The 15,586-nt window shown below is 38.7% G+C and overlaps 1 protein-coding gene across 1 annotated transcript in view; it reads left to right on the plus strand.

The window, feature by feature from the left end:
- Window positions 1-1,163: 1,163 nt before the first annotated feature.
- Window positions 1,164-15,586, plus strand: part of HSF5 (heat shock transcription factor 5) — a 49,542-nt gene continuing 35,119 nt past the window's right edge. The window contains exons 1-2 of the mRNA XM_086686854.1: window positions 1,164-1,885; window positions 6,992-7,366. Coding sequence (XP_086542980.1) covers window positions 1,243-1,885; window positions 6,992-7,366 — 1,018 coding nt within the window. The 5' untranslated portion in view covers window positions 1,164-1,242. The remainder of the gene's footprint in view (window positions 1,886-6,991; window positions 7,367-15,586) is intronic.

Raw genomic sequence — 15,586 nt, forward strand, 5'->3', positions numbered from 1 at the left:
AGTGCTGGATTTCATGAAACATGAGATCATGACCTGAGCAGAAATCAACAGATAGAGGCTTAACCCACTGAGCCACACAGGTGTCCCAATTTCCATTTTTAAATGGACCTTTCTTTTCTTTTTTTATAATTTTTCTTCAATGTTTATTTACTTTTGAGAGAAAGAGATTGCAAGCTGGGGAGGGGCAGAGAGAGAGAAAGAGAGGGAGAGAGAGAGAGAGGCAGAGGATCCTGAGAAGCAGGCTCCACATTGTCAGCGCAGAGCCCACTGCTGGGCTCCAGCTCACAAAGTGTTGAGTGAGATCATGACCTGAACCAAAATCAGAAGCTTAACTTACTGAGTCACCCAGGTGCTCCAAATGGACCTTTCTATCAGCATAGCTCTCACCATATTCTTATCTATTGATAGAAAGGGATTTATCATTATGGCTACCGTAGAATTCTACCCCATCTCATGTCAGGTTTCTCTTCAGTGTCTAAAATAGCATCAGCTGGTTGACCAGGTACAGAGGATTGTAATTATATTCTGATTCCCTCCTCATTGCCACCTCAGTTCTCATCCCACCTTGAATAAACCTGTCCTGAGCAAAATATTGACGTAAAAGAGTATATCTAATGCTACTCTTTAAAAGATCACTTTGTTTACTCAGGATACCATACCCCCATCACCATTCTTATTTTGGGAAGACAAGCAATTAAACTGTTCGTTTATACTTAGTTTATGGCTACTCAGATTATAGAGTTAGACCCTTTGTTCTCAAGAATGGCTGACTTTGAATTGGCAAGTGCACAGTTTCCGAATTCTAAAACCTCACACGCTGGTTGCGGTGATCAGCATGAATCTTGGTATTCCACCATGGATAATCAGGTTTATTTATTTTCAGGACTTAATAGTACCTGGTGGGCTGCAACACCACGGAGTCTGGCGGTTTGGGGACGTCGCCGAGGAAACGTGCCTTGCTGCCGCCGCGCCCCACGCTGCTGCAAGGGTCCGACGACGCGGAGTCCAGGGGGAGGGTTGGCTCGCGCCACGTCCGGCCGCGCGGTGGGAACTCGAGGCCCCATTGGCCGCGTTGGAAGGCGCGGCAGAGGCTCGTGCGCCAACGGTCCCGGGGTACGCGGCGGGCCTGGCGCAGGCAGGAGGGGGCAGGGCGCAGCGAAGGCCGGGCAAGGGGGAGGGGATCGAGAACGGGGTGGAAGAGCCAGGCTCTGCGGGGCGAGGCCCAGTGCCCGGGCGGGGGCGATGGAGGAGGCGCTGCTCTCCACCCCCATCAACCCCAACAACTTCCCCGCCAAGCTGTGGCGGTTGGTGAACAGTCCCCGGTACCGCTCGATCCGCTGGGACGGCCGTGGCGAGGGGCTGCTCATCGACCAGCCGCTCTTCGAGGCCGAGCTGCTCAGCCCGCCCGGGGCGGGGGCCGGGGGCGGGGGCGGTGGCGGCGGCGGCGGCGGCAGCGGCGGTGTGGGGGGCAACGGGGCCGAGCCCGAGCTCTTCAAAACCACCAACTTCACCAGCTTCATCCGCCAGCTCAACCTCTACGGCTTCCGCAAGGTGGTGCTGGGCGGGCCGGGCGCGGCGGGGCCCGGGCCGGGGCCGGGGGGCGGCGGACCGGCGGGCGACGGGCCGCTCCACCACTTCCACAGCCCACACTTCCGCCGCGACCAGCCGCAGCTGCTGGTGCACCTCAAGAGGCTCACCAGCGCCAACAAGGCCAAGCTGGCCGCCGGCCTGGAGGTGCCCTGCCGGCCGCCCAACCGCTTCCAGAGGCTCCTCATTACGTCGGCCTCCGCCTCGGCCTCGGCCTCGGCCTCGGCCTCGGCCTCCACCTCCCCGCTGCAGCACCAAGAGCCGCCGCCACCCGCGGGGCCCCGGCCCGAGCCGCATGGTGAGTCCATGACCACTACCAGGCACATGGGGCGACGGGGAGCAACCGCCGCTTCCGAGGGCATTTCACACATCCTCAGGTGCGAAGGTGATCCACTGTCTGCTGGGCTTCCCGAGAAATAGGTCACGTCGCCCCCACCGTTTCCCACGACCGCCAGCACCCCCTTTCCGCCGGTGTGTCCCCTGGAAGGACTTGGCATTTTTAGTCCGTTCTGGTTAATTGTCCACTGGCAGCCAAAGGGACCTCTGCTGTAGTCTTTCTGCTGTACCTGGCCTCTCTTGAACTCCAATCCCCCATAGCCATCTACCTTCTTGAGACTCTTCCCTTCCCTTCTCCAACGTCTAGAATAAGTAGCCCTTTGTTGAAGCACTAGGTCGGGAAGAAACACCGGAGGGTCTCCTTTGCTCTAATGGGAAGCAAAACAGTTACTGTAGAGGGTGAGGATATGATGGCCAAGGTGGGGAGGAACAAAGTCAGCCAGGAATACGTAGAACATTTATACCGACCGAAGGGAACCACGGTACCTTGAGTGGAAGTTTGCCCTTGAAGAGACATGCCATCTTCTACCCATTGACACATCTAAGAAGTCTGAAGAGATGTTCTGACAATAATCATATTTTAGGTTCCAAGTAATATATAGAAAGGTAAACATTGTGTATGTTAAGGGCAAATATATAATAATATATTAATTCTTCATAAGATACTGTTCCTGCATAGAACGAATTGGCCAAACGTTTCTTTCATCATAGCTAATTAGAGCTGATCTTTACTTGAGGTGTTATGGTTAGACAAACAGAAGGCAAAATGGTTTCCTTTACTGTCAAGTTGTAGTTAAAAGGAATTTTAGGAAGTTCACATTTATGTCTTTGAATCTTTCACTATTGGCTACAACCTTTCAGTCATGAAAAAACTTTGTATAAATATGTTTACTAAAAACTCAAAAATTCTTTCTGATAGAAAATTATTTTGTAAACTTGGCTTCCGATGCTCTTCCCCCTCTTCCAGGAAGGTGAGGGTGGCAAATATTCCTTTTCTCTGTTTAAAGAGTCCATGATATGAGGCAGTATTTCAAAACAGCAACTGGATATAATAGTGGGAATTCATTCTTGTCTTCAACAGAAACATTTTCACCATGTTAATTTGGATCTAACAAATATGTAAGGATTATTTTTTAGTTATGGGAAGCTAAAAATATACAAATAAAAGTAACACTTTGTTTGATTTAACCTAGGCCCAGGGTTATGAATGAGGCAGCATTTTGTTCATTTGGAATTTAGAAGATAAGAGATTAGCTTGTGTGTGGAGTTTAGAAGATAAGGGATTAGGTTAGAGTTCTAGTAACAAGTTGGAAAAATAGCAGTGGCAAAGGAATGTTCTAAAGGAATTCTAAAGGAATATTAAGCCACTTCCATGTGATGGCCATTGATTTTGGTGGGGAATTGCATGGGGAAAGGCACTGGAGACAATACCCTGGCATGCATTTGACAGAATCTCTGACGTGGGTATTTGTTTTTTAGGTTGTGTATCTGGTGGGTGTAAGGAGAAAAGACTGGAAAGTGTGTTCTTGGGAGTAATAGGGTAACTACTTCAGGCAAAGAAACATACAAATGTGCATACATAAAAACCAAGTCTTGCTCACTTTTTTCACTTCTCTTTTTCTCCTGACGTATCCTAAACCCAGTTGTATTCTAAGAATAGAGTCCATTTTAATGAAAGAAGTACAGGGGCTGCCAACGGTCAGATTTTCTTATAGTTGAACTCATATATATATATATAGATATATATCTATATATATCTATATATATCTATATATATATATATATAGTTATAGAAGTTCATTGTGTGTGTGTGTATATATATATATACAGAGTTTATATATATTATATATATATACAGAGTTTATATATATAATATATATAAAGAGTTTATATATATATAATATATATATATAAAGAGTTTATATATACACACACACATTGAACTTCTATAACTATATAGATGAACTTTAGTTCAGTTAGTCAGCATTTTGAAGATTTGTTGAATAACATGAATTTAATTCATATTTTTGCAGTGTAGATATTACATCAATCCACATATACCTAGATTATTGTAGTTTTCACACATTCCCTATTTTTTACCATTCTGCCTGTTGGTATGTGCAGAAGGTATGTCAGTTGTGTATTGTCTACACGATAGGCTTGGTTCACTAGGGAATTGTGTTTCTGATGTGGGTGGAATGTAATTCTAAGTTCAAGAATACTGGGCCAACTTCGTTCGCTTTAATTCTGTGTTCTAAGCCCTTGGCTCTTCTGTTTCTCTTCACCTAGTTTTTATTCTGCTTGACCATTTCTTTAGTTATATGTCTGACTGTACTGCTACTTCTTAGTCTCCACTTTGTTTTCTGTGTTCTACTTCAGCTTATGGTTTGAATACTTATGTCATTTTTTTTTTTTTTTACAATAGCATCCTCTGTTCTAGTACCTTTTTATCTAGATCCATTGAAATAGTTGTCTTGTTCACCTTTCAGGAATGTCCTTGATAAGAAATGTGAAAATCACATGTTTTTCCCTTTTTTTTTCTTTTGCTCCACTTTGTTATTTTGTTTTTAGTGGCAATTTATTTTACAATATTTGTTAAAACTTTCTAAACTAAGTAACAAGTCTGAGTAATAGTAGATAATCTGTTTTGGCCTGGGGATATCAAGCTCTCGAGAGGCAGACTTTTTTCCTGGGAATTGATTAGTTCAGAGCCATTTATATAAAAGGAATAAGACCTTTATGAACAGAAATGCATCCTGCCTTACATTTCTAAAATTCTGGATTTAAACTTTGTCAAATATATCTTGCAGATGTTCTGAAAACATACAGACGATATTCTGTGAAGTTAGTCAGAATAGAGCCCTATGAGGTAACCCTTAACAATAAATAAGAGCTGAATGTGTTTTAGTTCTTTATTTTTAAAAAACAAATGTAAAAGAATGCCCTTCTAATCCTATCAGTCTTCATATGCATCTAAAAACATCTAAAAGTATATGAATGTTTGGCCATCACTTTATCATGATAGAAGTAGATTTTATATTTTGATAAATCAAGGTAAAGAATTCTTTAATTAGCTGTTTAAGTTACTGACAATCTGAAAATTCATCAATATCTTAACCCTAAAGAAGGTGGAAGAAGGGTTAGCTATTTCACACTGTAGCGATATATAGTTTTAGCATGTGAAGCATCCAAGGAAGAATCAAGTGGTGGGTAGTTTTAGATCTCAGAAACACCTGTTGTGAAGAGCAAAAAATGTTTCTTTAGGTCTTAAAGGATTGTTTCTGGTAGTTCAAAGTGTGTATACATATGGAATTGCTAGTCCAGTACCATAAAAACTGTTTTTTTGTACTTTAAGGGAAAAAAAAAGAAAAGCAGTTTTTAAGAGGTATGTATCATTTGAATACATTCAGTCTTCTGAATTAGACTTTTTTTCCCCCGTTAGATTTAGACTTCTTGATTTCCAGGTTACTTTAGAATTTGTGTGTGTGTATATATATGTATATATATATATATACACACATGTATTTGTTTTTGTCATTAATGCTTTATTTTTTTAATTTTTATTATTTTTTAAGAGTTTATATTAAGAAAATTGGCTTGAATCAGGCAGTGCCAAACCAGAAGTGGTTAGGAGTGCTCCTAGTGCTCTATTCTTTAGAGGAAATTAAACACCACAGAAATAGAATGAAAGATGTATAACATATTGAATGGGTTTACAATTAAAATATTTGGAAAAGTAGGTATTTGAGTGCCATCTTTTACCATATAGTTTAATAGAGGAGTAGCACATGAATTAGACGTCCCCTCTGTTTTATAGATTAGTTTAATAGAACAAATTGAAAGGAATTTGTGAACCACATAATTTAACATCCTCCCTGGGAAAATAAAGCTAGCTTTTTTTTTTTTTTAATTTTTATTTATTTACTTTGAGAGAGAGAGAGAGAACCACTGGGGGAGGGGCAGAGAAAGAGAGAAAGAGGGAGAGAGAATCCCATATGGGCTCTGCAGGTTCCATGCTCAGCTCAGAGCCCAATATGGGGCTTGATCCCATGACTGTGAGATCATGACCTGAGCTGAAATCAAGAGTCAGATGCTCAACCAACTGAGCCACCCAGGCACCCCAGGCTAGTTTTGTTTATTGTGTTCAAGAATCACAGTCTGAAAAATAATTTCAGCCTGCAACATGTATATTTTCTTTTTTCCTCATTATATAGTAATGCCCTTTCTCTCTCTTCATCATCTCCACTTTTGAATTCCTTTCTACCTTACTAGATAGGAGAAAGCAAATATCAGAATCCCTGGGCTTGAGTATATGGATTTTTAACAAACTCTACAGGTGATTTCAGATGTAAATCAGTGTTTGAGAGCTGCCGATACCTAGGATATCTAGGAAGGGACTCTACTGGGGATACTCTGAGGAAAAAAAGACTATGGAAAATAATTTTTTTTTTGATCATAGAAAATTTTTGATTAAGAAAGGAAGAAAAGAACTGAGTCAAAGTTTTCAAGCCTGACTTTTCTGCAAAGATGAGCTTTAAAAAAAATTGAAAAGGAGTAAAGAGCATTTTCTTTTTGGTTTGTGTTATAGTTCTTATTTGATCCCCACTTATTTCTTTTATGTATATGGTTAAGTGTTTACTTCTGTGCATATTATTAAGGTTTCTCAATGATCTGAAAGACTGAGTGGAATTTCTAAAACTTCTACGAAGTAGCTTATAGATTGGAAAAATCTGGGTTAATCAACTGAGGTTAAAAAGGTAAGATGACTGAATCATCTATAAAAGTCTTTGAACATTGAATTTGATTTAACATTTGATTTAATATTGGAGTTTGGCTACTTTGTCTCTTACTAAGATTGAGAACCAAGCAAAAGTTTATTTGATTATTTTTTTAGCATTGTATGTGTAATCTTGTATTCTGGATTCTGAACTTGTTTTTACCAGAACTAAATTTCTGTTGTGTTAAACATGGCTGAGAATTGAACATATTCATGTTTTGTAACTTTTAGTTTACTACATCCAGTGGTACAATATAAAATTAGTAAACGCGCTCTTCCTCTTTTATGCAGGACCAGTGGCTGTAGGACAATTCCACCGGTCATTCCGGCGAGATAGTTTGTCTCCTTACTCCTACGTATCAACTTCATCCCACAACCATAGTACTTTCCCTCTGAAAGGTTTAGATCGGACCCCGATTCCTCCTAGAACATGGCAGAACTCCCTTGGAATGCATCCAGGACAAGTGGAAACGTCTCCCACTTTTTCAGATAAAGGGGTTCCATTTCCTGTACTGCAGAGGTTTCCTACTGAGGTTACCTATACCCTGCAGCCAAGCGCCACATCTGTACACGTTCAGCAAGGTCCTCAAACAATGGTCAGCTCCTCCCAAAAATACAGTAACTACACACCCTCAGCGCAGTACTCCCAAGCCTACTATCCAACAGGTATGAGAAATTCAAGTTCAGTGGCTTCTCTTAAAGTATTTTATAATGGGCATTTGTATTTCTTTTTTTTTTTTTTTTTTTTTTAATTTTTTTTTTTTTTCAACGTTTATTTATTTTTGGGACAGAGAGAGACAGAGCATGAACGGGGGAGGGGCAGAGAGAGAGGGAGACACAGAATCGGAAACAGGCTCCAGGCTCTGAGCCATCAGCCCAGAGCCCGACGCGGGGCTCGAACTCACGGACCGCGAGATCGCGACCTGGCTGAAGTCGGACGCTTAACCGACTGCGCCACCCAGGCGCCCCGGGCATTTGTATTTCTAAATGCATCTCTGCATTCTTAAAAATAGTATGAATATGCACATAAGAAATGTCAAAGATTTCTCATCAGAACATATTTTTGAGCAATATATAAAATTTCATTGTGTTCTTAAAGATTGTGAACATTTTGTTGGCACAGAAAGATGTATGTTTTTAGTGAAACTTTTATATCTTCAAAATGGGTCCTAGTAATGAAATTAGGACATAACTACACTGGGACCTTGTTCTGACTCTGCTCTTGTTGCAGTATTTTGTTTCTTTAAAAAACATTTATATACATGTTATAGTTGACCCTTGAACAATGCAGGGTTGGGATGCTGACCCCATGCAGTTGAAAATCTGTGTGTAACTTTTCATCCTCCCAAAACTTAACTAGTAACCTCTTTTCACTGGAAGCCTTACCTAAGATAACATAAACTGTTGGTTAGCACATTTTTTGTATGTTATGTTTGTTTGTATGTATGTATGTATGTATGTATGTATGTTTTTGTATGTTATGTACTATATTCTTATAACATAGTAAGTTAGAGAAAAGAAAATGTTAAGAAAATCATAAGAGAAAATACATTTACAATACTGTACTGTATCAAAAATATCCAAAAATACCCACATAGTTCAAACTCATGTTATTCAAGGGTCAACTGTATATATTACATTTTTTAATGTTATAGGTGAGATTACCTCATAATGAAATCATTTTAGCATCTCAGTAATGAAGTTTAATAAAAGAGCATACTTTCTATCTCTTAAAACTAAATTATATTCTTCTAGTAAAAACGTGATGGTGTGGTTTGACAGGGCAGTCCCTGCAGTGTTAATCCCAGCCAACTAAGAACTGCAGAGTAGCAGAGAAGAGAACCTGACAGTGACAGCTGACCTAGAGCTCAACCAAGGGTATTGAAGACATACTGTAGATCTCAAGCCACTAATCAGGAATCCTTATGATAGTGACCATGTGTTTAGCTTCTTGGGGTGGGTGGGGAGAGTGTTTTTTTTTGGGGGGGGGGTTACACTTTTGCAAGATAATAGCCTTACCTTTCCATTCAAATGTATTTTCTGTTTTGCAGGAACACCATATAATCGTGGTGTATTTCATCATGTAAAGTGCTTTAATACTGAGTGACAAAAGGGGCAATAGACATATGACAAGGGTCAAGGCTTTCAGAAAAGACCAGAGAGAGAAGAAAGAGGGTATTCCTTTGCCCAATGAATTAAGGGTCTAGGAATATTAATTTTCTCAAATATGTAGATCTGGAAGCACCATTTCTGCCAGGCAGGAGGAAATCCAAAGCTAGAATAGGTGAAAAGAATGTAAATTAGGGGAATTAAATAATTTGTTGACTTTTAAAAGTTATAAATCTGTTAACTTCTGTTTGTAACAGTACTCACTATTTTCTAGCTGTATCACCCAACTGTATTCTTTTACTATTGGCTTATTGCATTCTACCTAAATATAGCAGTAAAAGAGATTGCTTGATTTTCCCAAAATATATAATATTTTGATATTAAAATAATAAAACAAGAATTTAAATTAGATTGGGTTTTGTATATTTTTAGAGCTGCTACTGTTTTGGTGGATGGAATTGAGAAGGAAAAGGCAAAGGAAGTATATGGATTAAGGATGACTTAGCACTTTTATTCATTTTGCCTATTAGAAATTTTTTTTAAATGTTTAGTTTTGAGAGAGACAGAGCGCCCATGCGTGCACAAGCACGGGAGGGGCAGAGAGAGGGGGACAGAGGGTCTGAAGTGGGTTCTGCGCTGACAGCAGTGAGCCTGATGTGGGGCTCAAACTCACCAACCAAGAGATTATGACCTGAACTGAGAGATAATGACCTGAACTGAGAGATCATGACCTGATGTTCAACCGACTTAGCCACCCCAGTGCCCCTTGCCTATTAGAAATTTTAAAAAAGGTTGAAGCCTAGTATTTTTTCATATTTTCAGCTACTTCTTTGAAAAACAAAAAATAGATGACTAAATTCATGTTAGAAGTTTTATATCTTCTAGTGAATAGTATAGTTCAACATTTTAATGAACAGATTAGGCATTACTATCTAAATTATAATTTCAGCTGTGTTCCATGCAGGCATACAATACATATGCATAGAGAGAGAGACAGTCTGTGTCTTCCTTACACTTGTTTTACATTCTGTAGCCCATCAACTGGATAATACCCTTACCTCCCTTCCCTTTACCAGTAAGTGTTTCCTTTCCTAAACTCCCTCCAAACCCCCTTCCTCAAACTACTAAAGACTCAGAAGCTGTTGGGGAGTTTAAATTTGGAAGGCCTGCAGCAAGAGAAATGTAGAAATGTACTTGGCTTTCCAATTTGGAATTTTGGAGGCATTTTCCTATGGACATATTAGATATGGTGGTTAGGTTCTATATTATTAGTCCTACACTTATGGTACAGGTGGTTATAATCTGGTCTAGGAGCCAAATTAACTTATATGATGTTGTTTCTATGGGAACATGTATTTCAAGTTCCAGACAATCTTCTCAGAAACACCTAGTTCTAAATTTTTTGAGAACCACTTAAGTATCATTTACCAGAAAACACTACAAATAGTTACTATTATTCATTCATTATAGAAATACTGTTTGTTAAATTATTATGATTTAGGATATGTTATTTAAAAAATATTTTATGTTAGCTTGGATGTAAAATTATAAGTTGAAAATTGTCAAATAAAGAAATAAATAGGTGAATAGATTAATTAATTGAAAATTATGTCCAAGAGTTCAAGGTAAGGGCTAGGAAACAGACATTAAAAGAACAGGTAAGTGCTGCTGATGTTTTGATAGTGTACAGTACATGTGAAATAGAATCTTGTGTTATCTGAATTTTTGTTTTGGGAACGTTGAAGTGACTATAAAGTTTCTGAGGTTCTGAAAATAAGTTTCATGATCTCATGATGATACCTACTACATAGACTAGGTCTATGCTATAATGTAATAAGCAAGACTGCTTTGAACATTCTAAAGTACTATATAAATAAAAAGTTGTATTGTTGGGGTGCCTGGGTGGCTCAGTTGGTTGAGCATCAACTCTTGGTTTCAGGTCGGGTCATGATCTCAGAGTTCATGAGATTGAGCCCCGCATGAGGCTCTGTGCTGGCAGGGTGGGGACTGCCTGGGATTCTCTCTCCTTCAGCGCCCCCCACCTCAAAAATACATAAATAAACTTAAAAAAAAAAAGGTTGTATTTGTAAGTAAAAGAGACCTACTATGGAAAAGAAAGTGCCATAAAAATACTGTAGAAGTATTTGACTCCTCCAAATTTTAGGTGAAGGAGGCAAAAAGTAGTGAGCAACTTAACCAGTAGTTAATGAGTACCTGTTTATGAAGAGCATTACAAATGACTTAACCAAAGTTAAATAGAATATCATTCTCAGAGGCAGGATAATGATCATTTTCAAACTCAGCTCTTGTAATAATAATGAAGTAACTAATTTTGGAATAATGGTCACACTTGAATCTTTTTGAAGTGAACTATATGATTTGAAGTTTGGATCAAATTTTAGTAAACAGCAACAGCTGACTTCATTTAAAAATTCTATTGATAATAGAGTCTCCTGGGTTGGCTCAGTTGGTTGAGCATCCAACTTGGGCTCAGGTCATGATTTCCGGGTTCGTGGGTTTGAGCCCCACACCAGGCTCTGTGCTGACAGCTCAGAGCCTGGAGCCTGCTTCAGATTCTGTGTCTTCCTCTCTCTCTGCCCTCCCCCTCTCACACTCTGTCTGTATCTCTGTCTCTCAAGAAAATAAATAAACATTAAAAATTTTTTTAAATTATATTGTTAATAAACTTGAATCTGGTCTTCAAATATTATAGTCAGTAAAGTTTGAGTTTTGTATTACTTTATAAATTAATTTCTTTAGTAAAGCCAAACATTGAGACTAGAACATTGCTGTCCAACTGACTCAGAATGACTCATCTGAATCGTTTCTTACATTTGTCATTCCTCTCTTGAAGTGCTTATTTTCTTTGCCTAGTTGATGACATTTTTTCCACTCTTATCATCGCTTCAAAGACAAAATGTTGTAGATCCAGTATTGATTGACTCTTTTTAGTCTTGTCCTATCTTAGATTCATTTCTTTCTTTTGATATTATTTTCGTAGCATGCTACTATAATTTAATTTCCTTTTTTAAAAAGTTTTTATTTACTTATTTTGAGAGACAGAGAGAAAAAAAGTGTGAGTGGGAAAGGGGCAGAGAGAGAGGAGAGAGAGAGAATGCCAAGCAGGTTCCACACTGAACTGTCAGCAGGGAGCCCAACTTGGAGCTTGAACTCATGAAGTGCAAGATCATAATCTGAGCAGAAGTCAGATGCTTAACCTGCTGAGCCACCCAGGTGCCCCAGTTTCCCTTTTGTATACAAAACTTTTAGACCTTTTTATTTTTTATTTTATATTTTTAATTAAAAAAATTTTTTAATGTTTATTTTTGAGAGAGAAACAGAGCAGAGTTGGGGGAGGGGCAGAAAGGTGTGGGGGAGACACAGAATCCAAAGCAGGCTCCAGGCCCAGAGCTGTCAGCACAAAGAGCCTGACATGGGGCTCGAACTCATGAGCTGTGAGATCATGACCTGAGCCAAAGTTGGACACTTAACTGACAGAGCCACCCAGGTGCCCCATATATTTTTAATTTTTTTTAAGCAAGCTCTACACCCAGTGTGGGGCTTGAACTCATGATCCTGAGATCAAGGGTCATGTATGTGCTTCACCAGAAGCACCAACCAAGCCAGTCAGGTGCCCCTAGATCTTTTTATTGTATTAATTCTCTACATATCTGAACATACATAATAATATTGATTGATTGATTGATTCATCCATTCATTCATTCATTCATTTTTAAGTAGGCTCCACGCTCATCTCAATGTGGGCTTGAACTCATGACACTGAGATCAAGAGTCACATGCTCCACTGACTGAATCAGCCAGGTGCCCCAAAAATATTCATATTTGTATAGAGGCCTATATTGAGGAATGTTTTCCTTTAACTAATGTTATAATGCTGAATTGACCCAAAGTCAGTTTTGCATTGTTTTTAAAGTTAAGTTTTAAGCTTAAAGCAGTGATGAGTAATTTGTAGCTGCCCTTCATCTCATTTCTTTTCTTTATTTTTGAGGGAGAGAGGACACAGAATCTGAAGCAGGCTCCAGGCTCTGAGCTGTCAGCACAGAGCCCTATGTGGGGCTCAAACTCACGAACTGGGAGATCATGACCTCATAACCGACTGAGCCACCTAGTCGCCCCAAAAGAATAAAATATTTTAAAAGCTATCTTTCAAAAGACCCTACATATTAACATCTTAAAGGTTAAATACAGTCATGTGTAAGAATATACAACTTCCTCTGCAAGGTGCCTATGATATTTTATTTTTTATTGAAAAAATAAATATTGTATCATTTTTTTTGAATTGAATCTTGGGCAAAAAGTATTGATTATTATTGTTTTAAAGTATATTTAAATTCTCAAGAATTTATTTTTTTTATTCTATATAATGTACATAGACAAATATAGAACTGAAGTTATAAGAGCTTTCCAATGCTCTTATTCTTGTGCTCAGGCAGCCTTTATTGTCTGTTTCTTTGAAAAGGTCTGATTTTCTTCTTATGGAAAGAGGAAGTTCTCTTTAGCTGCCAGAAGAAACTAAGCAAAAGCACAATTATATTTGTCTTTCTTTTTATTGAGGTAAAATATAAATAATGTAGAATTTACCATTTTAAACATTTTTAAGTCTACAGTTTTGTGGCATTAAATACAATCACATTGTTGTACTAGCATTATCACCTTCCATCTCCAGGACTTTTTCATCTTCTCCAGCTGAGACTCCATACTGTTAAACACTAATATCATATTCCCTTCTTCCCCTAGCTCCTGGCAACCACCATTCTACTTTCTGTCTATGAACTTGACAACTCTCTGACACTCATATAAGAAGAATCATACAGTGGTGCTTGGGTGGCTCAGTCAGTTGAGCATCTGACTCTTGATTTCAGCTCATGTCATGATCCCAGGGTAATGGGATCGATCCCCATGTCTGGCTCCACACTCAGTGTGGAGAGACTTTTAAGATTCTCTCTCTTCCTCTGCCCCTCTCCCCCAATTTTGCGCTCTCCCCTCTCTAAAAAAGAAAAAAAATAAAAAAAAAAAGAATCATACAATATTTGCCCTTTTGAGATTGGCTTACTTCACTAAGCATACTGTTTTCAAGATTCATCGATATTTTTACATGGGCCAAAATTTCCTTATTTAAAAAAATTTTTTTAATGTTTACTTATTTTTGAGAGAGAGAGAGAGACAGAGTATGAGCAGGGGCAGGGGAGGGGCAGAGAGAGAGGGAGAGACACAGAACTCGAAGTGGGCTCTAGGCTCCTTGCTGGACTGAGCCACCCAGGCATCCCTAAAATTTCCTGATTTTTTAATGCTGAATAATTTTCCATTGTATGTATATACCACATTTTGTTTATCCATTCATCTGTTGGTAGACATTGGGTTGCTTCCACTTTTTGGCTATTGTGAACAATACTGCTGTGAAATGGGTGCACAAATATTAGTTTGAGTGCCTGCTTTCACTTTTTTGGGGTATATTCCCAGAAGACCTTTACCTTACTACAAATGAGGAAGTGTTGGGGTTCTAGACATGTATAGTAACTTATCTTGAAACTAAATTTACTATTAGGATGTTTTTCCTGCTGAGCATTTATATTGAGAATTTTCTCACTGCTAACACTACTATTCTGGAGTAGATTCAAGTCCAAAACATTTTAATTATATATTTGAATAACTTCCATAGGATAAACAAGTATGAACTTGTTTTCCTTACCTGTAGTAGGAGTGAAAATTTTTACTTTTGGATAATTTTTAGTAATCCTGAATTTTTCTAATTACCAGAATTCTTTTAAAAATGTCATTAACTATTATATTTATATCTGAAATAGAATTCTTTTTTTTTTTAAGTTTTATTATTTATTTTGGGAGAGAGAGAGAGAGAATCCTAAGTAGGCTCTGCATTGGAAGTAAGGAACCTGACGTGGGGCTCAATCTCATGAACCATGAGATCGTGAGTGGGAAGCTTAACCAACTGAGCCACCCAGGCGCCCCTGAAATAGAATTCTGTCCATTATTTCCAGTTTATATTCTACATGCAATTTAATACCTTAAGTGAACAATGCCTTCAGGAAGATAGTGGAAGTTCTTTATGCAGATGAATGTACCTTAGGACATAGTGATAAATTCAGTTTTATAAATGTCAGTGCCTTCACAATGCTTTCATAATACACACTAGGTTAATTTTTCATGTACTAAGCAACAGTTGCTGTTCTATAGCTAAGTTTTTCATATTCTGTAAGCTAACTAGTATCTTACTTTGTTCTATTTTGTTGATTATACAAAATGGGGTTGCACTGGTAAGGAAATAGCCATTGAGGAATCTTTTTGGATTATCTATTCATGTTCCCCTTTTCTTCATGCAGGTAACTTTCTACTTTCCATTTGTTACTGGACACTTAAAAGGATAGTATCCATTTTGCTGTTTCCTTAGATAATAAATCAGCTATCAACTATATACTAATATATTCTCTATTGTTTATTTTACTTTGTTTATCCAATAAATTTTACTATTATTATTTTTAATGTTTATTCATTTTTGAGAGAGAGACACAGAGTGTGAGTGGGGAGGGGCAGAGAGAGAGGGAGACACAGAACTCGAAGCAGGCTCCAGGCTCTGAGCTGTCTGCTCAGATGTGGGGCTTGAACTCATGAACTATGAGATCATTACTTGAGCTGAAGTTGGACACTCAACCAACTGAGCCACCCAGGTGCTCCTTATTATTTTATTTTTAATGTTTTTAATTTTGAGAGGGAGAGCATGTATGCATTCAGGGGAAGGAC

This window comes from Puma concolor, chromosome E1 (assembly GCF_028749965.1).
Source record: "Puma concolor isolate L17-30 chromosome E1, mPumCon1.1.hap2, whole genome shotgun sequence".
NCBI lineage: Eukaryota > Metazoa > Chordata > Mammalia > Carnivora > Felidae > Puma > Puma concolor.